General features: G+C 52.1%; 1 protein-coding gene across 1 annotated transcript in view; it reads left to right on the forward strand.

The window, feature by feature from the left end:
- The window catches only part of Cmip (c-Maf inducing protein), a 198,037-nt gene extending 174,249 nt beyond the window's left edge, over window positions 1-23,788 (forward strand). Inside the window, exons 10-21 of the mRNA XM_051169014.1 lie at window positions 3,022-3,375; window positions 8,835-8,900; window positions 10,474-10,500; window positions 10,799-10,847; window positions 13,673-13,780; window positions 16,317-16,433; window positions 17,224-17,364; window positions 17,938-17,985; window positions 19,056-19,202; window positions 19,777-19,882; window positions 20,891-20,961; window positions 23,676-23,788. Of these exons, the coding sequence (XP_051024971.1) occupies window positions 3,022-3,375; window positions 8,835-8,900; window positions 10,474-10,500; window positions 10,799-10,847; window positions 13,673-13,780; window positions 16,317-16,433; window positions 17,224-17,364; window positions 17,938-17,985; window positions 19,056-19,202; window positions 19,777-19,882; window positions 20,891-20,961; window positions 23,676-23,729 (1,288 nt within the window). The 3' untranslated portion in view covers window positions 23,730-23,788. The remainder of the gene's footprint in view (window positions 1-3,021; window positions 3,376-8,834; window positions 8,901-10,473; window positions 10,501-10,798; window positions 10,848-13,672; window positions 13,781-16,316; window positions 16,434-17,223; window positions 17,365-17,937; window positions 17,986-19,055; window positions 19,203-19,776; window positions 19,883-20,890; window positions 20,962-23,675) is intronic.
- Window positions 23,789-26,070: the final 2,282 nt, after the last annotated feature.

Below are 26,070 nucleotides of genomic sequence, written 5' to 3' on the forward strand. Positions count from 1 at the left end.
CCCACATAAAAGCTGGGTTTTTATGAGTGGGCTTGGCAGCCGCTTAGAATCCTGCCATGTGCTGGATCCCCAGAGCAAGCTGGCTAGCTAGGGTAGGGAAACGGGCAAGTTCTGGGTTGGACTCAGAGCCTCTGCTTAAATAGACAAGGAGGAACGCAATCAAGAAAGACACCTGCCATCAACCTCTGGCCACTACATGCATGCACACGTACATGCATGCACCCACATGCTTACAAACAGGCATACCCACACTAATGACATGAATAAGAAATAGATTTAGGTTCAAAGTGTGGGTGTGGGGCCCAGGGTGGACAGATGCTGAGCCGGAGAACACACTGAAGAGGAGGCTGGCCTGTGTTACGTTTTCTGAGAACATGGGTGAGTCAACAGTAGGGGAGGGTTGTCATGGGATTGCCCTTCTAGCCACCACCCTACTGCTACAGGGTGAGAAGTAGGAAGCAGGGCCTACGTCATGAGGGACTGTCAAGTTGAAGGCATGAGGAGAATAAGATAGATTGTTCCTCCTCCCACACAGGCTGGCCTTGGCTCCCAGTAAAACACAGCTGAGCCCCTGGGAACCCTCAAATTGGGGGGTCTCAGCTGATGACACAATTCCCCCCACTCCCTCCAGGCCTGGTTCTGTCATGTTGTTTCCTTTTCGCCCATTGGTCAGTCCCTCCCAGTGTCCTCCAGGCCTCCGCACCACTCCTGGTTAGCACACGATGTTCCCACACTTGAAAGAACAGACAGCCTGACCCAGGTTAACGTGGCTGTCTGGAAAATCGCCGAGCAGAGCCAAGAGGCCTTGAAAATCCACTCCCCGGCCTTAGCAGAGGCAAACAGGGAACCGGAGTGCTGAGCATGGAGCAGTGGGGGAACAAACTCGTTCTGAGCCCACAGAGATCCACAGGCCCTGCCTCACAGACCACACGCTGCTTCCGCCCACTATGGAGTTTCAGGGGTTTACAGAAGCCAATGATTGCTTCCCCGCAGCAAAGCTGAAATGTGTTTATTGAGCGGCCTCGGTGAGCTGCTCTCAGCCCTGGCGCCCTGGCAGGTGCAAAATGGATTCAGGCCTTACCTGAGTCTCTTCCCAAATTCTTCACATGGCCCTGGAGCTGCCACGTGGAACAGCAGTGCGAGGCCCAGCCCTGCACACCAGAGCACATGCTTGCTTCTCTTTGGGGACACGGCACACATGTGACAAGTTTGAGAGGGACCTGAGCAAGTAACTCTTTGCCCGCCCTTCCTTCCTTCCTTCCCTCCTTCCTTCCTTCCTTCCTTCCTTCCTTCCTTCCTTCCTTCCTTCCTTCCTTCCTTCCTTGTAAGCACTTTATATTTTTTACATTGTTTATTTGCTTTTCATGGTTAGGCTCATGTGGTCAGAGGACAACTTTAAAGAGCCACTCTAAACACTCCCCCACGCCCCCCACCCCCGTGTAGGACCTAAGGATCGAACTCAGGTTGTCCAGCTTAGACACAAGCCCCCCCTACCTGCTGAGCCATCTTGCCAGTCCAGTGAGCAGCTGTCTGTAGTCTCCCCTGGTGCTGTGCTCAGTCAGATGGATGCCACGACAATTGGTCTTCCCTAGAGCTAATGAGCTCCTGGAGTTGGGAGAGTGTTTCAAAAGCTCTCCGGGGTCTATGGCCACACCACCCTGAACGCTCCCGATCTCGCCAGAAGCTCTCCGGTTCGGGGAAAGGTCCTAGTGTCCCCCAGGGTAGAAAAGCTATGGTTTTGGAGTTTAGGCAGGACCATATCTGTGGCAGGAAGAGGAAACCACAGGGGGCTTTCCTGGAGGAGATGCCTAACAGAGTCTTGGGACCTTAAAAGACAGCTTGGTTGGTGGTACCTTAACTCCCAAGAGACCTAGCTTCAGATCCAGCTGCTTGGATTCATAAGCTCTGAAGGTCAGAGGGACCACATAACCTGTGGAGTCTGTCTCACATGTTCCCAGGAGATAGTACTTGTATGCACCTGGTCCGCAGCAGCATGGGTGCCAACCTCAGAACCTACTGCTACTGTTACCACACCTAAGGATGCTGTCGCAGGAATCGGGGGTTATTTTGGAAGGGGCTTTATCAGGTCGAGGCTCTGACAAGTCCCGTTGTGTAGACACTCCAAACGTCGATGTTTGGTCTCACGTTTTCTAAGCAACTGTGGCCAAAAAGCCAGCACCCACCCCCCTGCCCTCAGTCACCACGTTGTGACACCACGTTACACAGGCAGTATACCTCCAGGCAGCTGGAGACCCTAGAATTTAGACGGGAGCCCCAAAAGGACCCCTGGAGAGTCCAGGCTCACCAGAACGTGGGTCTTGGAAGCCATGGAAGTGGGCTGTGTGCTGTGCTTTCTCACCTGGCTGGGGCAGGCAATAAAATGGGAAAATACTACATGAAGGATGTGGCGACATTAAGGTGGGAGGGGCCAGTTCAGCTCAGGAAACAAGTGGGAGCAGGACTGGACTCCTCGGGTGTCACAGGTCTATCAGGAAGGATCCGGGGTCGGCACTGGTACAGGTGCACTGGGTACTAGGTGGCTGTCACAGAGAAGGGCAGCGTTGGTGTGGGCGCGTCAGCGATGGGTGGCTGCTGACAGAGGTGAATGCTCACTCGTTGGACAGATGGTTGAGTGGTCACTGTGCTGGGCTGTGGTTGCTTATGGAAAATGGGCAGGCGGGTGTGGACTCTAGATTCAGTGCTCCTCATACTAAGCCTCCTGCACCCCAAGCCAAGCCTCCCCTAATGTTCCTAATGGACTTCACGACAGCTCCGCTTCATCGTGGCCCCGTTACAGAGGTTTTCGGGAGACTCACAACCGCCCTAGAGAGCTGACACGTGAACACTCAGGAAGTCTAGGTTGTTTTCAGTTCGCTTTTCTGAAACAGAGACCCAGGCATCCTCCTGCCTCAGCATCCCAAGTGTAGAAACTCATTAATCTCCGCTCAGAGCTGGACTTTCTGTTTGCCAAGGCAGACCTCCTGCCCCCACTTACTGTTGTCTCTCTTCTCCCTTCTCCAGCCGAGACAACTCTCCCAGCCTGAAGGAGATTCGGAACGGCTGCCAACAGCCATGCGACCGGAAGCCCACCTTACCTCTGCGCCTGCTGCACCCCAGCCCGGACCTGGTGTCTCAGGAAGCCACGCTATCTGAGCCACGGCTCAAGTCGGTGGTTGTGGCCTCCAGCGAGGTCCACGTGGAGGTGGAACGCACCAGCACTGCCAAGCCGGCGCTGACAGCCAGCACGGGCAACGACAGTGAGCCCAACCTCATTGACTGCCTCATGGTGAGCCCAGCATGTGGTACCCTGAGCATCGAGCTGGGCCCCCAAGCGGGCCGTACACTCGGCTGCCACGTGGAGATCCTCAAGCTGCTGTGAGTACCCTGGATACCACTGTGGGGAGGGCAGGGGTTGGGAGGGCTGACCTGCTGCCAGCCTGAGTCCTGGAGGGGTGGGTGTGGCTGAGGAGCCTGGGTTTTTTGTTTTTTGTTTTTTTCAAATGCCTGAGTTAGATGTGCAGACTGTGCAGAGGCAAGTGTGTCCCAGGACTTGGGAGGCTGAGACAGGAGGATGGCTTCAAGTGCAAGGGCGACCTGGGTTATATAGTGAGTACCAGAGTGAGACCCTGTCTGTGAGTGAGGGTTGGGATTCTTCAGCACCCTGCGGCATCACCAGTCATTTAGTCTTTGCTTGTCCTCAGTCGTGGGCATATTGCATCTGAGTTAGGGTTCACAGGGTGAAAGTGAGATTCCAGCCCCCTGACTCGTAAGCCAGAACAGGGAGTGGGCCACACTGAGGTATTCTGTGTTCCCAGAAAATAAGCACCATGATGTCTAAAGTTGAATGTGTACACGTGTATATCCATGGCTATCCCATGGGCTCCTGTGCTTGAGGGAGACTATGGAAGCCGCGGTCACTTGTCTGTGCTTCCTGTTGTCCTTGAGAGGGGCCTGCCACAACCAGTGCTAGACTCTCTGTGTCCCCTCAGATGAGGCCAAGGGAGAGTGCAGCCCAATCTATTGCTCCTCCAGCCAAAGGAAGAAAATTCCAAAATCCATTCAGAGCATCTGAGAATTTCGCTCAGATCCGGGTTTCCATAAGGCAGGGAGGAGTCTCATGTCTTTACTGGCCAAACCCACAGCACTGAGCCTCCCCAGCCTGTAGGATAGGGGCTCCTCTCTGAGGTACACTGGTGGTACCTGCCTTCCGGGCCAAAACTAGCTGCCCTGAGCTGTTTCCGGTGGGCCCCAGGCCTCTGGGTTCTTTCTTCTGGGAGCATGCAGACCTGAGAGACATCACACCCGACAGAAGTTATCCCCCTTTACAGTTGTTCACGACTGAATGCCCTGCTCCTCCTGCTTGCTGCAGCTCCGGGGCAGGGGTCAGGGATCAGAGGTCAGGGGCTATGACTATGCTCGAGCCTAGAATAGTCTGATGAGCCAGGAAGGGTCTCCCCAAGCTGGCTCTTAGGTCTCTGGTCTCGCTAGATCTCTGCCTACAGTTCAGAGGATTCCAGTGTGTCTCGCACCAGGAAAGCAGCTTTAGGGTATACAGAGATGGATGCATGCCCCTTGATTCCACTTATTAATCTGTGACGTGGACTGGTCAATGCTAGGCTGCCTTGGTGAAGTAGTGCAGTTACTGCAGCCACAGCCCAGAATAGACACCACATATAGATGGACACCATTGTGTGGGAGTCACCAGAACTGGTGGTCGCCAGGTAGTGTTTCTTATCCTAAGATAGAGTCAGATAAGTCACATTGCTGCCTTCTTGACAGCTTGGGAAAAGAACACTGTTCCAGTCATCATGTCCGTGGGTTTACCTGTTGAGTCCCTCTGGACTTTAGCTTGCTTCTCTTGTGTCCTCCATCAAGGGCTGCTAGGAGATTTCAGTCAGTAATGGGACATTTTCCCTGTTGTCCTATCCTATGGTTCTCTGTGAGAGTGAACATTTGGCAGTTGTAAATCCAGATGAGAGCTAAGAAAGAGACGATAGAGCCAGGAGTGGTGGCTCACGCCTTTAGTCCCAGTACTCGGGAGGTGGAGGCAGGCTGATCTGTGAGTTTGAGGCCAGCCTGGTCTACAGAGTGAGTTCCAGGACAGTCTGGCTTACATAAACAGAACTTGTTTCAGAAAAAAAAAAAAAAAAAAAAGGAAGAAGAAGGGAAGATGATATGGTGTAGAATTGAGGTGACACTTCACAGGACATTGTGAGGGTGAGGAAAGCCACACTCAGAACTCGGGGCATGCCAGTGGCCCCAGGGAATATGTTCAAATGGCCGGCCAGCCAGTGTGTTCTTATCTGTACCACAAGTTCTCTGAGGCAGGGTCTTGCATCACGGGAATGTTATACCCCAGAAAAGTCAACACAAGTATTTACCGGAGCAAGGTCCATATTCCAAAGACACATCAGGATTGATCTGCTTTAGGTTAGCCTGGAGTGGGTTGAGCTGGCCAAGACCAACGTGGGGTCTTCAGTAGGGAGAACCTGGGGCTTTTTCAAGGTCCCTATCCATCTATCCATCCATCCATCCATCCATCCATCCATCCATCCATCTATGTATTCATTCATCCACATTTTTATTGCTACTACTACTACTACTAAATTATTTCATGTGCATTGGTGTTTTGCCTGCATGTATGTCTTTAAAGGGGTGTTGGATCTCCTGGAACCGGAGGGTATAGACAGTAGTGAGGTATCATGTGGGTACTGGGAATTGAACCTAGGTCCTCTGAAAGAGCAGCCAGTGCTCTTAACCTGTGAGCTGTCTCTCCAGCCCCATCATGTACTCTTTAAGCAGTTGCTGCGCATCTGTGCTAAGGCTCCAAGCCAGGGTCTGTGCTTGGAGCCAAAGGTCCCAGCTCTTTTCTCCGCCCTGTCTCACAGAATGTAAGAAGCACCAGGTACCAGAGTAGTGACATCGAGAGTAAGGTCTGGTAGGGTACAGTGTAAGAAACTGCGGCCTCACATAGGACCATGGTCGTGGAACACGCTTCCATCCAGGAGGAAAGAGCAGCTGAGGTGAAGGAGGGACAGTGCCCTTGCTTCTGAGGCTTCCGGGGGTGCCATGTCCACCCACCCCCTGAACCCCATTCTGATTTGAGTGTTTAAATCTCTTTTGAGTTCTTCCATAGCCTTTTACAGGGTCTCACTTAGGCTGGTAGGTGGCAAGCCGCAGTGACCCCGCCCACCACGGCACTAGAATTACAGGCCTGTGCTGTTTTGAACCTCATCCTTATTCAGCAGGTACCTTGCCCCACCAAACTGTCTCCCCAAGCTTCCAATTTTTATTTTGTAAAATATTAAAAACAAGCCAAAACAAAAAACCAGAAGGAAAAAAAAAAAAAACACCTAATGAGTACAGCCATCTTCTGCAGGTATGAGGTGGTCACCTCCTGGTGAGGCACTGGGCTGTCTAGTGGGTGACAGTGCCACCTACCTGACCAGGAAGATTCTCAGAAGGGCCTTGGGAGAAAGCACATGGCATGCAGTGAACCCTGCATAGGAAGTCACGTTTCAATGTGCTGGAGGCCATGAGTCAGTTAAGGGTGGAGGGGATCTCGTCATGGGAAGGCAAGCTAGCCTAGCTGCATAATGGATGACCCCACACCCACACCCCACACCCCAGGAAGGAACCAAGGGAACAGGCGCATTCTAGCGTGCATCCCTGTGGCCTCTGAGCTCTGAGACCCTTGGCCAACACAGTCCACAGGCCCTCAGCCTCCAGCACATGCTCCTCGCCTCCTGCTGCCTGAACCCAGACATCCCGTCCCTCCCTCTCTCCCTCCTCATGTGGGTGTTCCGGAGATGAAGTGAGCAAACCTGAGCCCCCGTTCAGGGCACGGTGCGTGCCTAAACATCATCCATATCACTGTTCAGACTTATCTAGTACCACCAGACCCTTCTGGTGATTCTTTTTCACGTTGTTCAGCCTCTGGGCCTTTCCTCGGAACCTTTCCAGGGTGTGATCTGGGTCCTGAAATCTTTATCGTGGGTTCATTGGGAGGGCGGGCGGGTGGGCGGAGCCGGTCCAGAGCCAAGGGTTATCTAATCCTTACTTCGTTAGAAGCAAGCATTTGTTTGGGAACTGGGAAAACAGCAGGCTTTATTTCTATGGGAAGTCCAGGGAACTGGGCAGAAGGTCCCCAGGCAGGCAGGCAGGAGATCAGCAGTGTTAAGATCAGACGGGTTGGGGAGACACGACCCAGTTGGTAGCGTGCTCATCTTGTGTTCACAGAGTCCTGGTGTCCACTCTTACCACTATGTAAACCAAGCTTAACAGAACCCGCCTGTAATCCCAGTACTTGATAGGTGGAAACAGGAGGACCAGGAGTTCAGGAGCTAGCCTGAGCTATATGAGATCTCTATATTTTTTTGTTTTGTTTTTTTGTTTTTTGTTTTGTTTTGTTTTGTTTTGTTTTTTTTGAGACAAGGTTTCTCTGTGTAGCCTTGACTATCCTGAACTCGCTTTGTAGACCAGGCTGGCCTCGAACCCACAGCAGTCTGCCTGCCTCTGCCTCCCTGAGTGCTGGGATTAAAGGTGTACGCCACCACCACCCTGTCTTAAAACGAACAGACTGAATGGGACTGGAAGAACAAGAAGGGAAAACAATCATGGGAAGCTCATTAGTGGAGGTGGTGGTAGGAGGCCTGAATTCTGAATGGAAAAATCGACAAAGAATAAGGCTTAGAACCCAGGGCCAGCCAGCTGCTGAACAGCTGAAATGTGTAGTAAGTCATAAAGCATCTCCAAGCCTCAGTTTCCCCGAAGTCCTCTAAAAGCTTTCCCACACGGATGAGGGTACATCTGACACCAGACTGAGATGTTTTGAATATACACCCACGCACCTACCCACCCCACCCTCGTGATGCCTTAGCTCTCCGGTCACCCTCAGCCAGCTGTGGAGCACGCTCTTCGAGGGGCCTGAAGCGTGCTTGTGCTCAGCTGCACTTACACTGTGGGGCAGCAGAACCTGAACCGCTCAGCCTGCCTCACCTCTTCTTGGGCATGTGACTGCTCGGAGCGATAACTTCGCTCTGCCACCAGGGTGCACGTAGCAGGAAGGAAGGCTCAGAGAAGCACAGCAAGCCTGTCCACCTGTGTGTCTCTGTCCCCTGTGTTTCTGCTTGAATGGAAGTTCTGGTAGATGAGGACGATGTCCCAAACTGTGGTTTGTTGCTTAGTTGTTTTGGGTGTTGTTGTTGTTGTTTTCCTTGAATCAGTCAATAAGTTTCCCCTTGGGTCTAGTCAGTCACAGATGAGAGGCACAGATGTGCTTGTGCTGCTGTGACACCACCACAGGGCATGTGACCAGGAGCACAGGTGCAGGTGTGGCAGGGTTAGGCTGCCCTGGTGCCCTTTGTCTGTGTCCTCTTGGGGTCTTTTCTCTGCACAGACTTCTTATTCAGTCACTCAGGTGAGCTCAGGGCCCAACCCAGTGGCCCTGTGTTACCCATCCTTAATGGCTCTCTCTCCAGGTGTGTCACACTCTGAGGTCCTAAGGGGCTGGGACATCAGCATGGATTTAGGGATCGGAGACCCAGATTGTTTCGTCACCCTCAGCGATGGCTCAAAAAGGCAGTGAGTGAGCTGAGGCAAAGGACGTTATGTGATCTAGGGGAGTGAGATAGTTGCCTCACAGTTCTTGTTTGGAAGTCTGGAATGTTCTTTGCTGATTCATGCTGTGCTGTTTGGCTCTGTCTCTGACGTAGTTGGAGCAGAATCCATGTTGTGTGACATCACCAGACACTTTTGTCGTACAGCCCACCCAGGACAGCATGTGGAAAGCCTCTCCCTGCTGACCCCCCCTCATCAGTTTTCTCTCATTCTAGGTCCGACTATGATGACTGGAGACCGTCTCTGGCCAGCTTGCTTCAACCCATTCCGTTCCCCAAAGAGTAAGTCCCACCAGGCCCTGTACAAATGGGAGGAAAACACCAGGAGAGGGCGTGGTGTCGGTTTGCAGGAGACTCATGGAGCTGGGGGTTGGGGGGGTGGGGGTAGGGGGAGGGTGACACACACACACCCACAGTCGAGACAGCGAGATGTGCCCTTGCTCTGGACCTCTCTGAAAAAAAAAACGAAAAAAACAGCAATGTGGGGACTCATTAAACTCAGAAAAGGGCAGGGCCGTCTCCACCATGCCTAGCCTATGGTAGCATGTGCCTATAAGTCAGTGGTTCTCAGCCTCCCTACTGCTGGGACCCTTTAATAGAGTTAGTTCCTCTTGGTTTTTTTGTTTGTTTGTTTGTTTGTTTTGTTTTTTTTGTTGTTGCTACTTCATAACTGTAATATTGCTAACTGTTATGAATCATAATGTAAACATCTGATATACAGGATATCTGATAGGTGACCCCTATGAATGGGCCATTTGTCGCCCGCCCCCTGCCCAAGGGATCGTGACCTACAGGTTGAGAAGCACTGCTATAATTACAGTTCCAGGCTAGCCTGAGCTACATGACAAAGGAAGGAAGGACCGCTGAGCCACCTTGGTGGTGCACCCAGCAAGCGCAATGCCCTGGAGTTGGTCTCCAAGCACAAAAAAAAGAAAAGAAAAGAAAAGAAAATGCATATGGACCTATTTCAGGGCTGTTCATGGGAACACTAGCCTTAATGTGGTGAGCCTTAATGGCTGTTAGCTCACACCACACTCTTGAGTGTGACCAGAAATGGACCGGCTGTCTCTCTTTTCGCCCATACTAACATGGAGTGCATCGTGGGAAGCGGTGTGGTGTGGTAGGCCACGAGAGCACAGAGCTCCAGCTGAGCCACCTGGCCTAGCATGCCTGCAGGTCTGTTTTGACAGATTGGAAGCTGCTAGGCCTTAGGAGGCACTCAGGGCTCTCAGCAGAGCCCATTAGTGAGCCTCTGTTTATGAATGCAGCTCCTCCGAGGGGGACATTACACCCAGTAATTGCCCCATTTGCTGGCCCGGTTAGGTCCCTCAGGGCTCCCAAGAATGGAGACCAGAGAAATCTGAGTCCTCAGAGCCACCAGTGTCTGTGGCATCATTGGCTACAGCAGCTGTCCCCACAGGCCCCGAGACCCGCTTGACAGTGGCCCATGATGCAGTTCACTTGGAAGAATGGTCCCTGATTGCCTGGCAATGTGCGCTGGTAATTAGTGCAGCCTCGCCTTAATTGTGGAACAATTAACGAACACACCTGGGTCCCTGGAGCCCACGTGTGCCTGCATGTGTTGGTGCGCCCGCAGTTGACAGGTGTGGGCCTAGTGTTTGTTGACTTTGGGGACGCGGGTGGCTCAGTCTGCTCATGTTGCTGTGGCTCTCGCCTTGTCAAAGGAGGGACACGTTTGATATCCACGTGCGTACCCACATGGCTGTGTCAGTTTCCTCCACATTCTACAAATCACAGCTAAAGTATAGATGTCCCTGGAGGAAATGTGATCAATCAATGGGCAGCAAAGGGCTCTAACTTCCTGTCTCTGTATGTTTTTGTTTGTTTTGGACAGAGCTCTCGCGCACGAGAAGTTCACAAAGTAAGTATGCCAGAGGCACCCACCCCACCTTCTCCCGCTGTGAGTGCCACCTGCACCCGGCCACCCCCACACCCCTGCCACCGCCAACCGCCTCCTGCCCACTCTCTGGGTCACGTGCATTCTGGGAGGCTGCAGGGGCTTCTCTGAAATGGGTCCCCTGGGATGCACATCCAAGCCCTGCTAGGAAACATCCCACTTACCTTGCCTTGTCTACCCCCACCTGCTCCTGGCCTCTTTCCCCTCCCTCTGCACCGCCCTGCTACCTGCAAATGACCCACCCTCCTCCTCTTCCTTCTAGGGAGCTGAAGTATGTAATTCAGAGGTTTGCAGAAGACCCAAGACAGGAAGTAAGCCTTTTTCTTTTTAACTTTCCCCCCCCTGTTTATTAGGGCTAGGATCTAAGCAGATACCTAGCCATGCCTTGGCCCAGAGAGCCCTTTTTTTCTACTGTACGGAAAAAAAAAAGGTTTGGAGCGTCACGCGTCTCCTTGCTCCAGGCTACGGGTCCTCTGTGCAAACACAGCTTGTTCAACCTATGTACAGCCACCCCGATACTGTCACCCATGTCCTGTCGCATTGGTTAACCGACGACTGACTGGCAGTGCCTCCGCCATGACGCCATGAGGTGCACAGCCAGCTTCCGGTCAACCTTGTGGTCCTGTGTTTGTGTTGCTATTGTGGAGGTCCCTAGGCCAAGCAAGGAATCATAACTGAAGTCTGAGCTCTCAGAAAAGCTCTGAGCTTCCAGAAAACCTAGGGCAGATGTCCACACCAAAAGTTGCAGGAGCAAGGACAGGCAGTGTGAGAAGCGTCCTTTATTAAGCTCCTGCCCCATGTCAGGCACATGCATGCTCCCTCTTAGCCCTTACAATCACAAGAGGAAGCCTTTTCTTTTTTTTTTTTTTTTTTTTTTTTTTTTTTTTTTTCCTTTTTTTAATCTGTATTTATTTTATGTACATTGGTGTCTTGATTCTATGTGCCTCTGTGTGATGGTGTCAAAGCACCTAGAACAGGAGTTACAGACAATTGTGAGCTGTCATCTGGGTGCTGGGAATTGAACCTGGGTCCTCTGGAAGAGCAGTCTGGGCTCTTAACCACTGAGCCATCTCTCTAGCCCCAAGGAAGCCATTCTTTACTCCTTTTTGACTTCAGAGTCATCCCCCCTCCAAGCCAGGGAGTAGTGGCATACACCTTTAAATTCCTTTATTTGGAAGGCAGAGGGAGGTGGATCTCTGAGTTCAAGGCCAACTTAGTCTATAGGGTGAATTCCAGGACAGCTAGAAACAGAGAAACTCTGTCTCAAAACAACAGACAAAAAAATACAAAACAAATACAAAAAAGAATCACTTGCCCCCTCTACCCATACCCCATTTAGAGTTGGGAAAATGGAAGCTAAGTCATGCACCAGGTGTGGTATGGGCACACTAGCCCTGCACAGAAGCACACACTCAAGACCTGTGACTCAGACTCTCAAGTCCCAAGTCTAGATGCTGTACAGCAGCCATCCCCAGACCTCACTGCTTGCCTACAAGGCAGGCTCTCGCCAGCCCTCATGATCCCGCCATCTATCTGGTCACACCAAGACCATGTATTATAGGCATCCTTCCTGCTTCTTATATAGCCTTCGGGCTACAGTGGGAAACCTCATTCCAGAAGATTCTAGCTCCATCACAGGTTTCACAAGCCATCCTCAGGTGCAGGGGTCGGGGTGGGGACGAAGAAAGGTGGTAAGGAGATGGCGCCAGCTGTAGTCTCAGTTTTCCTTAAGCCTGAAGCATTCTTGCTGTGTGTAAAGATGGGGTCTCAAAGTCCTCCCAGACATGGGGACCTCACTTAAAGGTCAGTTAGATTTAAATTTGTCACAGTAAGTGACACCAGGACAGAGAAACAGAATGAGCTGCTGGAAGGGAGAGGTCTCCAGTTGGGACAAAAATGAGGCCCCAAGGAACCCCAGGCTTGGGATGACACCAGAGCATGGGTTCTGGCTCTGGTTCCACTTCCTGTCCTCTGTTTCTCCTTGTTATCCCCACCACCACCACCACCACCCCCCACCCCCACTTTCTGCTTCCTGAGTGAAGCCATGTTTGTTGACTAGCCTTGCAAGCCTGAGTCCTTATTCCTGGAGCAGGCATAAGTTAATGCGAGACGATCCCTCATTCTGAGACTCACTGCCTTTGCTGTCTGTCTGTGGGTCTGTGACAGACTTCCCTGTGTGCAAATGACTGTCAGCTTGAGGATCAGTCCCTACTCACAGTGTGCTTTTGACAATAAAGAGGAGGGGTGTGTGTGTGTGTGTGTGTGTGTGTGTGTGTGTGTACATGAGTATACATTCATGTGTGTACATGTGTTGGGATCACAGTGGGTGTAGATGAATGTGGAAGCCCATCCCAAACATGCACACAGGAAGACCCATACACTTGTACCTACACAAAGCTCTGGGAAGGGACAAAAGAGTTGTTCTCTCGGCCCCGGCATTGCCCTGACTCTAGATAGAGACCCTTCAAGAGAGAAGAACAGATGGACAGACAAGGAAGTGAGGATGAGACTTCATAGCAGGTTTAAAGAGAGCTTGAGCTCACTAGAACCAGGCCTGGAGGGAGGACTGCCCACACAGGAAAAGTAGGAGGGAATGGGCCAGAAGACGACCCACCCCAAACCTAAGGATTAGTGATAAACCCCAGACAGGGAGGGGCAGAGAGAAAGAGAGAGGACTGGGGCACAGAGAGGGCCAGAGACCGCCCAGCAGAAAAGAGAGAGGACGTCAGGTATGGTGGCGAAAACTTGTAATCCCAGCACTCAAGGCAGAGGCAAGCGGATCTCTGAGTTCAAGGCCAGCCTGATCTGTACAGAACAAGTTCTAGCATAGCCAAGGCTACCCTGTCGAGGGGAAAAAAAAATTAAAACCCAGGGGAAACATAGAAAGCTGGGATGGAGACAAGGCCAGTTTGGGGGTACTCTGCCCTGCAAGACCTCGCAGTTGTCCTAGTGAGGACACATGGCTGGGCTTCACAATGTGGAGGCCACATGAGTTCCCCAAAGGTAGGAGGCCAGTGTTTGGGGGGTTATAGCAAGTTCATGCATTTCCTGACTGCCTAGCTTGTCAACACCATTGATATTTGGTTCGTACCTGACACTGTTTGGAACTGACAATGTGTTTGTCCTCTGCCCACAGGTCCACTCGTGCCTGCTGAGCGTGCGGGCAGGCAAAGATGGCTGGTTCCAGCTCTACAGCCCCGGAGGGGTGGCCTGTGATGATGATGGGGAGCTATTTGCCAGCATGGTATATGGGGTCCCCATGGGAAGCTGTTGGTGGGTGTTGGGCTGTCCCATCCAAAGTTGTCCAGCAGCCAGCCCATTGTGGCCTGCTAGTCTTCTGGCTAGCACAGTGCCAGCCATGATGAGAGAAGTGACCACAGGGAGAGTGTCACTGATTCTTGCTTACCTGAGCCAAGAGCCTGCCTGTCACCTGTTCTGGGAAGTGAGGACCTTCACTGTCCCTCCATTTTACAGTCCAGGTAGCTGAGGGCCAAATCGTTTGACTGTCCAAGATCACACTTGGTTGTCATGGTCTGTGCAAGGGACAGGTACTCCGGAGCCACCTGCTAGGCCAGTCCTCACAATGAGGGGCTTGGGGGCCAGACTCAGGGTGCTTGTTCCCACCTCAGGTGAAAATTTTGAGGCAGCTAAGCTGATAGCTGCACCCACAGTGGCTTCTGGTACTTTCTTGCCCTAGCCCAGTGGTTCTCAACCCTCCTAATTCTGTGACCCTTTAAGACAATTCCTCACATTGTGGCGACCCCCCAACCATAACGTCATGTCGTTGCTACTTCATAACTGTAACTTTGCTACTGTTACGAATCATAATGTATCTAGTACGTGACCCTTTTGAAAGGGTTGTTTGACCCCCCCAAAGGGGTTGTGAGCCACAGGTTGAGAAGCTCTGATGACATAGAGCTCTGTATCAGCCACATCCTGTGCTCAGCTCTTTTGAATCCACATAGCAGCCCTGCCACGGGATCACACGTGGGCTGCAACACAGGCTCAGAGAGGTCCATCCAATGGCTTACTTGACAGGACTTCTTTGCAAGCCCTTCGTACCAGGCTACCCACTGTCTAGAGGTAGTGGTTTCCTCTGCAGCAAGGGGACAGAAGGTGTGCCCAAGTGACTGACCTCGGCCGCTTTGTTCCCTGACACCCCCAACTGCATTCACAGAGCATGCATACTTCTGGGGTCATGTGACGTGGGGGAAATGCAGGCCTCAGCTAGACCTGGGCCTCAGTTCACTGCCCAGTTTTCCACCAGTTAATCTTTCCTGCTGACTTGCCTGTCTAGGCTCCAGCTTCCCCATACGTAAGATAAGACAAAGAGATGGTTTCCCCGGGATGCCATAGCAATTACATGTGGTGACAGGTGTGAGGTACTCGAAGAGCCACCCAGGGAGTCCGAGACCCCTAACGTGACTCGGGTTGTTCCTGTCTCTACCAGGGACTGGTTTTCAGGGTAAATAGTTACCATGGTGATTTTGGTAGAGAGATCTACGCAATGATGACAAATGGGCATGTCCTGTGATGCCACCTCAAGGGGCTTATTTTTAGGTCCTTTCCCTTACGCATCTGCTCCAAACCCCTCAAGCGCTGCCCTGGACCTTCTTTCTGAGTGTTCCATGTACCTAGAACGCACCCAACCGTCTGCTTGCACCACGTGTTGCTTACTGTCGCCTCTCTGGCTTCCTCTGATGTCACAGCTTCACCTTGGAAAGGCTTGGTGTCCCCCCCTCCTCCTCCTCCTCCTTCATGTGGAGATTCAATTTGAGAGGGAACACAGGGAATTAGCTCCCGCCCGAGTGATTTCATTTGTATGCCAGAGCTGTTAATGGTGGGGCAGAAGAATATTTAGACAGGGAAGGAGGCAGGCAGCCGTGGGGATGGCAATGTGTAGTTTCCATGGAGACACATGTCGAGAAGTGGTCCCTTTGGATTAGGCTGCCTCTTCCAGCAGGCTTTTGCTATTAGATGAAATTGCAGGATGTTTGGTCTCCCCCACCTCTGCTGACAGGTTAGGGAGCCCCTGCTCTTGTGTTCTTCCCTCTAAATGCGAGACCTTACCCACCTCTGCTTATCTCAGGAGGGAGCACGGATTGCTGAGTGGGTAATCTCTCAAAACAGCTTTTGGTACCCTCAGAGAAAGCCAGGAACAGAACAGCCCAGCTGCCACCTGAGTCAGGCCTGTTGTCCCCCACCCAGCAAGGACTGCCTAGAAATTTCCATCTGGTACCCTCAATGCTAGGAATTCTCAGGGCCCAAAGTCCCCGAAGGGACATGGAGAAAAGGAGGCTCCTATTTTACTGTAGTAAAATAAAGAGAATGTGTCCCTACCCTGTTCAGGAGCATTCTGACTTTCAGGGTCACGGCTCTGCGTCCATCAGCCCCACCCATCTCTGGAACCCTCATTCCCCACCAGCTTCACCCCTGTGTCCTTTTGTGCTAACCCTCCATTCCTCTGGACAATTCAGTAGCCAGTGTCTCGCCTGTCTGGATGACTGTCCTATTGCCTGCACTCAATCCCAGTGTAGTCTCACATTTGTCCTGTGTCACACAACATGACTTTCTCAATCACGTCACATATTGGGAAGAGGTTTCTGTCCATGGGGACAGTCTGTTGGTCACTGGAGACCAGGCTGTTGGCACAAGCAGGGAGGGTCACTGTGTCCTGCTTTCCCACCTGTTCCTACCTGCAGGGGGAGGGGACTGGTGCTGAGGGTCACAGCACCGCAGTGGTATCCTGGTTGCCTCACCTGAATCTTCTTGCCTCCCAGGTGCACATCCTCATGGGCTCCTGTTACAAGACCAAAAAGTTTCTGCTCTCGCTGGCGGAAAACAAGCTGGGCCCCTGCATGCTCCTGGCGCTGAGAGGGAACCAGACCATGGCAGAGGTGAGGCCCTGACCCAGGTGCCATTGCACAGGATCTGTGTGGGGAGCAGGCAGTATGGGCAAGGCGGCTTCCTGGGTATGCAACTGGCCTTTTCAGGCTGCTGCTGGTTCATTCCCGTTGGGATCCAGCAAGCTGGTCACAGCCATCCAGAAGTTTCGGTACTGATTGCCTGTTACTACAGAGCAACTGTCTGCACATGGAGAACAGAGCCATAACAGACCAAGGTGTAGCTAGGCTCACCTGGGCTCTTCTTCCATGGGATCTCCTAGGGTTGTCATGGGTGATGGAGCCCATGGGGTCCTTTGCAAGGCTTTTATCTCTAACCAGAGGACGGAGACTGAGTTAGCCCGAGCCTCTCTGCTTTGTGTAGCTTCAGTGTCTCTGCTCAGTTATCAGGAGCATGAACCCAAGGCTCTCATCCCACTTCTAACTGTTCCTCCTCTGTCCCCTCTGCTGTATACTACTCCACAGAGTCCCCCCAAAGCTAGGCACCCCCCCCCCGCCAGAGCAACAGGGTTTTATGACGGCTGTCAAAATCGGGAACCACCTTGCTACATTCTGCCCTCAGGAAAGCAGTCACTAAGTTGCCCATCAGTCAAGGGGGTGTGAACAGGGCTCTACCTTACAGGAGGGAACCAGGAAGAAGCGACAGGCCCACTGGGAAAACCCTAAGTTTCCCCGGAGCTGGAATTGAGATATTAGGCTGGGACCAACTCCAAATTTGGGAAGCAGCATATGCCAAGGTCCTGTGGCGGGCCACTCCCTGACACCCCTCCGTGACCCCCGCCAGATCCTGTGTCTGATGCTGGAATACAACATCATTGATAACAACGACACCCAGCTGCAGATCATCTCCACGCTGGAGAGCACAGACGTGGGCAAGCGCATGTACGAACAGCTGTGCGACCGGCAGCGGGAGCTGAAGGAGCTGGTAAGTCCCCTGCTACTGCCCGGAGCTTGAGACAGCCCCTGTGACTGCTGCTCCACGCCCAGAGACTTGGGGATTGTTCCTTGTACTTCTCTCATGATGTCAGATAGAAGCAGGTGAGCAGAAGTCTCACAACCCACTTCCATGTCAGTGCAGGGTCCCATGTGTTGTTGTCATAGCTGGTCCTGGCTGAGAGGCTGTCTCTGTACACGTGTGCATACTCCGTCCCATCAGTCTGTCCTTTCCCCTGAAGCCACCCTTCCCTCCTCCCCTTGGCGGAAGGTGTGCAAAGCCCAGGTGTTCACCATGACACATCTGGTATAAAACTTCTCCATCACTTGCCAGGGCTCTTGGTGGAAGTGGGTGCCACTTAGCCCCAAGAACTGGATAGGTGACGTCCCTTCTGGCCAGAGCACTTGTATTTCCACCTCTGTTAGTGTTTCTCGGTGTCACATATGCCATAAGCTACCTATGCTGTGACCACCACGGTGCCTTCCACCCAAGAAAGTAGCCATGGCTCCATGAGGCCGGTAACAGAGTGGACATGTGTCTCAAATGGTCTGGTTTCTCTTGCAGCAAAGGAAAGGTGGGCCCACCAGGCTAACACTGCCGTCCAAGTCCACGGTAAGTAGGTTTTTGTCCCTGCAGGGTGGGGTGGAGTTGGGCAAGGTGAACTGTCCCAACTGCTGCAATGAGGGGTAACCAAGAGGGAGAGCAGAGAAGCCTCCCATGGGACTGGGAGACAGGCCAGCTCTTCTAGGAGGTAAAGGGATTGAAAGGAGAGAAGTGAAAACTAAGCAAATGTAAGATGTTAATACTAACACTTATTGTCGATATCGAGACTGGGGTTGCAGCTCACACGTAGAGCAGCAGGTTAGCGTGTATGAGGCTCCAGACTTGTTCCCTAGCACCTCAAAAAGACTGGTGACATCAGCAGTATTACCCAAGGGATGTTGGTAACCATGGTAACAACAACTAATAGGCACTGGACTGTCAGTCTATTTGACTTTTACAAACCCTATAAGATCTGCACACTGTTGTCCCATTTTCCAAAGTCCTTGGGGGTCTAACTTGCTGCTACCCCACTGTCCTTCAAGGCATGGCTTCCTGCTCATGGACCAGGAAGCCTACTCACACTCCAGCCACTGTGGCTCCATCCCAGCCAACAGGAAGGAGGAAGTGGCAGGGAACAGCCCGCCCTCCCCCTTGGAGATTCTTCCTGTACTTTCTGTTATTGTCATGTCCATAGTTAGGTGCGAAGAATGCTGGGAAATTAGCTGTAATTTAAGGTACAGCTAAATGTCAAAAACAAGACCCTTACAGTCTAGGGCATGCAGCATGTGTGGCTCCCTGCTGGCTTCAGGCTGAGGGTGGTGGCCAGCTATGCACATGGGGAACACATTGTAACGGTGGCACACAGTTAAATACTACACTCGCAAACACACACAGGCACAGCATGCATGTGCACGTGCACGCTCTGCTTGGGAGGGTGCTGGCTTTGGTTACAGTCCAGCTGTGACTCGAAGCTGTGAGTTACACCAGAGGCCAAGCCACCACCCCGTAGCTCCTGGGGGCGCGAAGCCTTTGGGGTAGTCAGAGACAGTGTTGGCTGCAGACAAGGCAGAGGGGAGAGGGCATGAGGCCCACCTGATAGACACCCTGGCCCGGCCTGAGCATCATGCCACCCACTGCAGGATGCGGACCTGGCCCGCCTGCTGAGCTCCGGCTCCTTTGGAAACTTGGAGAACCTCAGCTTGGCCTTCACCAACGTCACCAGTGCCTGCGCCGAGCACCTCATCAAACTGCCTTCCCTCAAGCAGCTCAATCTGTGGTCCACGCAGGTGCCAGCCCACCCGCACCCCATGCCCCACACCCTGCCCTCCTCCTCCCCCCCCCCCCATACCTGACCTTTCTACTCAGAGCCAATGGGCCCAGCCACATGCTCTGTACATATAACCCTAACCCACTCCCCCAGACAGCAGGAGGTTGGGGTTCCTTGTGCCCATTTCCCAGCTAGGAACACTGAAGCCCAGGGCAAGCCCCGCACAGATTCCTAAGTTGGGAGACACAGGGCTGGGAGCTCACCTCAGTTTGCCTTATACCTCTTTAGCCTGCCAGGAGAGGAGCTCACTGGGTTCCAGCTTAGTACCTTTGCGCTAACCTGTGTAAGACTCTTCCATCTCTTGAAAAGCACACACACACACCCCACGCCCCCACTCTGTCACTACCTTCAGGCTTAGGAGCCTGAGTTCAGAGACTCGCAGAGAGGCCCTTGCCTAGTCTGTGGCCCGGTCAGAAACTCTGAAAAGAAGCCCATGGCCTCAAAGCTAGATCCCACCACTTCCCAGTCCTGCCCTGGGCTTAGGGTCCCCTCCCCTGGGCCTGGAGAAGCTAAGAAGCCATGTGCCTCCACAGTTTGGAGACGCCGGCCTGCGGCTCCTGTCGGAACACCTCACTATGCTTCAGGTGCTGAACCTGTGTGAGACCCCAGTCACCGACGCCGGCCTGCTGGCCCTGAGCTGTGAGTACCCTGACTTATAGCAGGTGGCCTGACCCCTGCTTGACACCTTGGAAAGGGAACAGTTTCATTAATAACCATTCTGTAATAGATCTGATGCATGCTGGCACAGGCCCAGTGGTAGGAAGAAGTGGAGTGGTGTCCCTGCCCCCAGGGAGCTAGTGGCCTAGAGGAAAAGGGGGAAGTTTGTGACACTAGCCCACACCTTCCACCTAGCCACTGGCTGGCCCAGCCAGCACCTCTAGCCTTGCTAGTTGCACAGAATCACACCTCTGTGCTACTGGGTCCCCAGTGAGTGTTGGGCTGGTCTGGAGAAGCATTTAGTAACAGGAGGGGAGGGGCTAGGATATTGGTTCTACCGAGCTCTAATCAAGGGTCTGTGAGCCTGGGAACCTGCATGTACCAGTTTCCCTGCTTTCTAACCTGTCAGCTTAGATGAGAGGCCTTGCGGCTCAGCTGCAAAACGGTGAAGCAGGCTTCTGGGAGGTGGCAGAGAGAGTCTGGCCATGCGAGCTTGTGGACCGGTTCTGGATGGTGGGAGCTCTGGTATGGGGAAATGAGTGACACTGAGCCAGCTCCCTGCAAGATATTCCTGGGGCGGGGGGGCGGGGTGTCACACACGGGGCAGGTGGCTTCCAGTCCACAGTGAGGAAACCCCACTGGTCTGCCCTGCCTCGGCATCTCAGTGTGAACATTTGGATATGTCTTTAGCAAGCACCTGTGTGGCTCCAACAGTGAACCCCCAACTTGATACTTGCTCTAAGATGTGAGCCAGCATTACCAGGGGGGAAGCATTCAGGATCCCCAGGGCCACAGAGCCAGACCTGAGAGGGAGAGAAGGTCAGAGGTCAGGAGCCAAGAAAAGAGCCAGCCCTGACGCCCGCAGATCATGAAGTCATGATGGCTGAACCAATGCCGTTGCAACCCCCTCACAGCGTCCACACTGAGAGTTGGCCCTGCCCCCTGAGTATGGTTCACTGTCTGTCTGTCTGTCTGTCTCTCCTAACCCAGCCATGAAGAGCCTTTGCAGTTTAAATATGAATAGCACCAAGCTCTCGGCTGACACCTATGAGGATCTGAAGGTAAGCTCTCCCTGGGCCACCTCTTCCCTCCCTGGCCACCCTCCTCCCTCTGGGCCACCCTTGGAGCTGCTCCTTCAGCACGGTGACTGCCACACTAACAAAGATGGTAGGAGCAAGGCGGAAGCGACAAAGAAAGCTTGCCACATACATTGAATCCAAAGGATAAGAAGCCCGGGATGTTTAATTAATTTATTCAGATTACAACTCAATTGTAAATTAATTAAGTTAAAAAAAAAAACTATATAAGTGGGGAAAAAAAAAAAGAAGTCTAAAAGATGAACTGTAGGTGCAGAAGTCAGGCAGAAGCAGCCCGTGTTGTCCACTAGGCTGGTGCAGGCCCTCCATGGCCTGGCCTGGCAACTGGCCAGGAAGAGGAAGAGGTCCTGAATGTGGCCGCTGAGCCATGTCATCCATCATCAGACAGCGTGCTTCTTGGGGAGGTGGAGGCAGGACCTTTAACACTTCCTCCTTTGGGTCTCAGAAACACCCCCACATCCTGGAAGACACTGTCAGGGTGTCCCCTGAAACCTTTGGTCAGGGTCCTCCTTCACTGAGCTCTCCTGGTGGCACCGCCCCCCAGCCACTACCGACCACTCTCTTTGGTCTTCCCATAGCTGGATTTGCTCTCTGGTCCAGGCATGGACATAACACCTGCCAAGCCAGACAACATGCCAAACAGCAACTGCCATGATGTGTGACCAGAGAGGTCATTGAGGCAACGGGGGAGAGCAGTCAGCATGTGTGTGTGTGTGTGTGTGTGTGTGTGTGTGTGTGTGTGTGTGTAAGGGCATAGCTACAGATCTATATACACTCAGGGTACCTCAGGAGACCAGTGCTCTCAGCACTGGATCAGGCTTGAAGGAATTATGGCTCCCAGGTATGGACCCACACCTGCTAACTATATCTGTGCATTTACACACAAACCCACTCTGGGGCCAGGGTGGCACCTGTGCATGCTGTAGTCGGAGAAGCACGGCCCTCACAGTACCCTGTACTCAGCACCCAAAAGCTAGCCATATATATGTGGGTGTGCTGCAAAGGCATCAGATCCCATGGGACTGGAGCTACATACAGGTGGTTGTGAGCCACCTGATGTGGGTGCTGTGAGCCTTACTCAGGTCTCTGGAAGAGCAGCAATTGCTGATTTCTCAGCACTCCTGTCTTTATAAAAAGCATTGCTGTGTGTGTGTGTGTGTGTGTGTGTGTGTGTGTGTGTGTGTGTGTGTGTGTGTGTGTGTGTGTGTACACTCACTTCTCCCCTTCTACCTTTTTGTGAATTCCAGGGGTGAAACTCAGGTTACTAGGTTTGCATAGGAAACACCTTCGCCTTTTATTTAATTTATATGTCCTAGAGGGACATAGTACCAACTTAATGATACTAACTTTTGACCAACCTTCATCTTTCTTCTCCTGGGGCATCTGGGGACAACCTGGCTGGTGAAGAGTGTTGGTGCTAATAAATGCCCAGACAAGCAAACCCACATGGTTCACTATGCAGTCTGGCCCAGTCTTCCTGATTTTTTTTTTCTTTTTTCAATTCAAGACAATCTAGAAATCTGTATTTTTCTGTACAGCCTCCTAATCTGGCAAGCTTGACTTGAAGCTATTTCTTGGCTCTGTACTGGCGACCACAGACCACCCCCCACACCCCCCAAGCGTGCCACTTGTGCCTGGGTAGGGAAAGCTGTTGAAGATTGTTGGGCACAGGGCAGAGACAATGCCCAGGCTACTTTTGTCTGTCTGTGTCCACAAATGCCTGGAGGTGCATGTGTAGTTGGGTATACAGGGACATTGGGAAGGCAGGAACCCATTGATGAGACAAAGACCTTTTCTGACTGTAAAGGGCAAAGCAGCTGTTGAGAGAATAGTCTGCCAACAGGAACAGAGGGTAGGGGATAAGAAGAATCTTGAAAGTGGGTTGGGCTGTGGGCGGGGCTTAGTTGGTAGAGCACTTGCCTGATGTACACACAGGCCAGTGTTCCATGCTCAGTATCTTATAAACCTGTGAGGTAGTACATGCTTGAAATCCCATCACTTGGAGCCTAAGGCAGGATTAGAAGTAGGAGGATCATTTTTAGCTTCCTAGCTCTTTAAGGCTAGCCTGGGCTACATGAGGCTCTGTCTCAAATACATTTAATAAAAGTATCATGTGAAACCGACCATATTACAGTTTTAAGAATAGAGGCACCCAAGAGGAAGAGTCTGCTGGTGCCGCCCTGGTCTCTCACCCACTCTGCCTGTTCTCAGTTAACAATGGGACGTTTAACAAGCTAAACTAGGCCTCAGATAGTCTATTACAGGATGCTCAGGGCTTTCCCCGAATGTCATTGGTTAATCCTAAATCCCACCTGGGAGCCAAGGACAGGACTCCTCAGTTTAGCCTCGGTCCTCAGAAAACACACCCCAGGACGCCAGGTGTGTGTAGTCCAGTAGTCTCTCATGGCAACTGTAATTGCATCAGCTCTGGGGCGATGGTTTCTGCAGCCACTTCCTAAAGTCTCCTAGGCCACCTTCCCTGCACTCTTGTCACCCACCATCCCATACCAGAACCCTGAGAGCCCACAGCCTCTCAATGGAGATGGCGTGGGTGGTAGGAGATACCGCTACCCTAGCCCCGCCCTTCAGTCACTCTCTAGCATCAGGCAGTCTACCTTATGGTTGTTGAGGGGAATAGCTGGTTTGTGACCAGGTTCCTTCTTTTCTGTCACCCACAGGCCAAGCTTCCTAATTTGAAGGAGGTTGATGTCCGCTACACGGAAGCCTGGTGAAGCATCCTGTGTGCACAGGATGGCGTCGCACAAAACAAAACAAAATCAAACAAACAAACAAACAAACAAAAGAAACGACTCTTGACTAATAGCCGTAGAGCAGTGGGTCCCAGGGTGGCCCCAGCACCTGGCTGTGGGATAGATGGGGCAGTCTTGGGGGGCGGAGGGGGGGATGGGTGGGGGATCCTCAGCACGCCCAGCCCTCGCCTGATTCTTAGAGCTTCATACTGGAACCTTTGACCTTGATCAAAAGCGGCCTTGGTGGCAACAAGCGGAGGAACAGCGGGTAGGGAGGGCGGGGGAGGGGTGGGCGGGGATCCCTGCGTGGATTTTCTTTGCCTTTGTTGTGTAATATGCCATGTGTGGGGGCATTCATCCAGTCTGATGCCATCGACTTGGGCCAGAAGGAGGACACTTTCTTCCTGGAGGTGCACCAAGCCGAGGTCTCGCCCCTACCATTGGGACAGGAATACCTAGTCATGTCACCCCATCGTCCTTTGTCCCCACCATCGCTATGCAAAGTGGTTCTTGTTGTACATAAGATTTAAATAACCGCACCTATTTAAGAAATGTTGACAAATTGCGGGTCTGGGACCCGCTCTTATTTATGAAGTCTTTGACCGGCCCTCCCTACCTACCTGCCCCACTTACCTGCCCTGCCCACCTGCCCCCTTGGCGTGTAGTACTGTCTGGACCAGTCAGCTGTTGGGTTAGTGCTAGTGGTTTTGGTTTTGACTTTTAAAGGAAACAAACAACAACAACCACAACAAAAAGACCTTTGGGAAAGTAATTGCTTTTTGTCTTAACAGACTGTATGCTAATGCTCTCCCCGTCAGTCAGTCTGCCCACTCTGTATTATTTCCAGATGTTTCCAGCTTCCTTGTGGGTGGGGTGGGGTGGGGTCAAGCTGGGGGAGGGGGGAAGAGGAGGAAAGAGATAGGTCTCCATATTGTAGCTCACTCCTCCCCTCTGCTGCTTCTGTAAACCTGGAAGGGTCCTGACCTTCCTGTATACCCCATAGAGCTGGTCCTCCAAGGTCCTGCTGCCACCACCCCCCAACCCCCTTTGAGCTGTCCCTGTCCCCTACTGAGACTTGCAACCTGTGGCCTCCCTGCCCTGTGGTTCCCTCACGCATGCCCCATGCCTACTTCTTTGCATGGTCTCTTGGGAAAAGAGCTATGTCACCCAGCCAGCCCGACCCTACTGTCCACACCTCCCGTCCACCGATGTGATCGCTGAGGCGTCTCTTCACCCTTGTGCCCCAGGGCAGACCAACCTCATTTCCTTTTACAGACAGTCGGCTTTTTCTTACCAAGCCCTCACTGTACAGAACAGCCCTTTGACAGTCCTTATGGAGGCCCCGTCCCTTCCCTGACTCCAGCCCTTTTTATGTTAGTTTAGCACAAAGATTTCCCCTCCCTGGCACCTCCAAACCAAACCTACCAGTCGATGTTAATTGTTTTATATCTATTTAATCTTATTCGATGGAAACCTTGCTTTAGTTGTTTTATACTTTGCCAGGTAGACTTTATTAACCCCTCCCCCCAAACTACGTCCTCATTTTTTAAAAAAGGAAAAAAAAAAAACCACACACACACACAAAAAAAAAAAAACCACAGAGACTTTGGGTTTCAGTCTCAGTCTTAATTCACTTTCCGTGGCAGGTTTTCTTTTGTGCGTGTGCGTGCGTGTGTGTGTGTGTGTGTGTGTGTGTGTGTGTGTGTGTGTGTGTGTAGTGAATTCCGTTTTGTGTTTGTTTCTCTGTTAATTTCTGTTGTTGCTTTCTTCCCCAACTCCAACCCCGGTTCCGTACTTCACAGCACCCTGGTGCAGAGAGAAACAGAAGCAGAAAAATAAAATAAAATAAAATAAAAAATTTTAAAAAAAACCAAAAGAAAAAAAAAGGAAAAAAATTTAAAAAGATAAAAAAAAAAAAAAAAAAAACTAAGACATGCCCCCCCCATCCCACCCCGCACTGTTGCTTTTCTTGATGGTTAATAATAAATACTGTCACGTAGCTGTGTACAAAGAGATGTGAAATACTTTCAGGCAAAAATAAACTGTAAGTGACTCATGAAAGGCTGGCCTTGCTATGTGATTGGGGGGGAGGGTGGAAGGCCCCATGCTGGGCTGGGCACACCTGTGGACTGGCGTCTCACTCTGGGCTATGGATCTGCCCTATCCCAATAATTGTGAGGTCTAAAAACAAACAAACAACAACACAAATCCGAGACCCTGGCCATTACCTACTAACAGCACTCTCAGCCAATGTGACAGTCACCCCTACCACTAGACTTTGCCAGGGCAGTGTCACTACTCTCTGTAAAGTCCTACTTGAAAC

This window comes from Acomys russatus, chromosome 26 (assembly GCF_903995435.1).
Source record: "Acomys russatus chromosome 26, mAcoRus1.1, whole genome shotgun sequence".
Taxonomy (NCBI): Eukaryota; Metazoa; Chordata; class Mammalia; order Rodentia; family Muridae; genus Acomys; species Acomys russatus.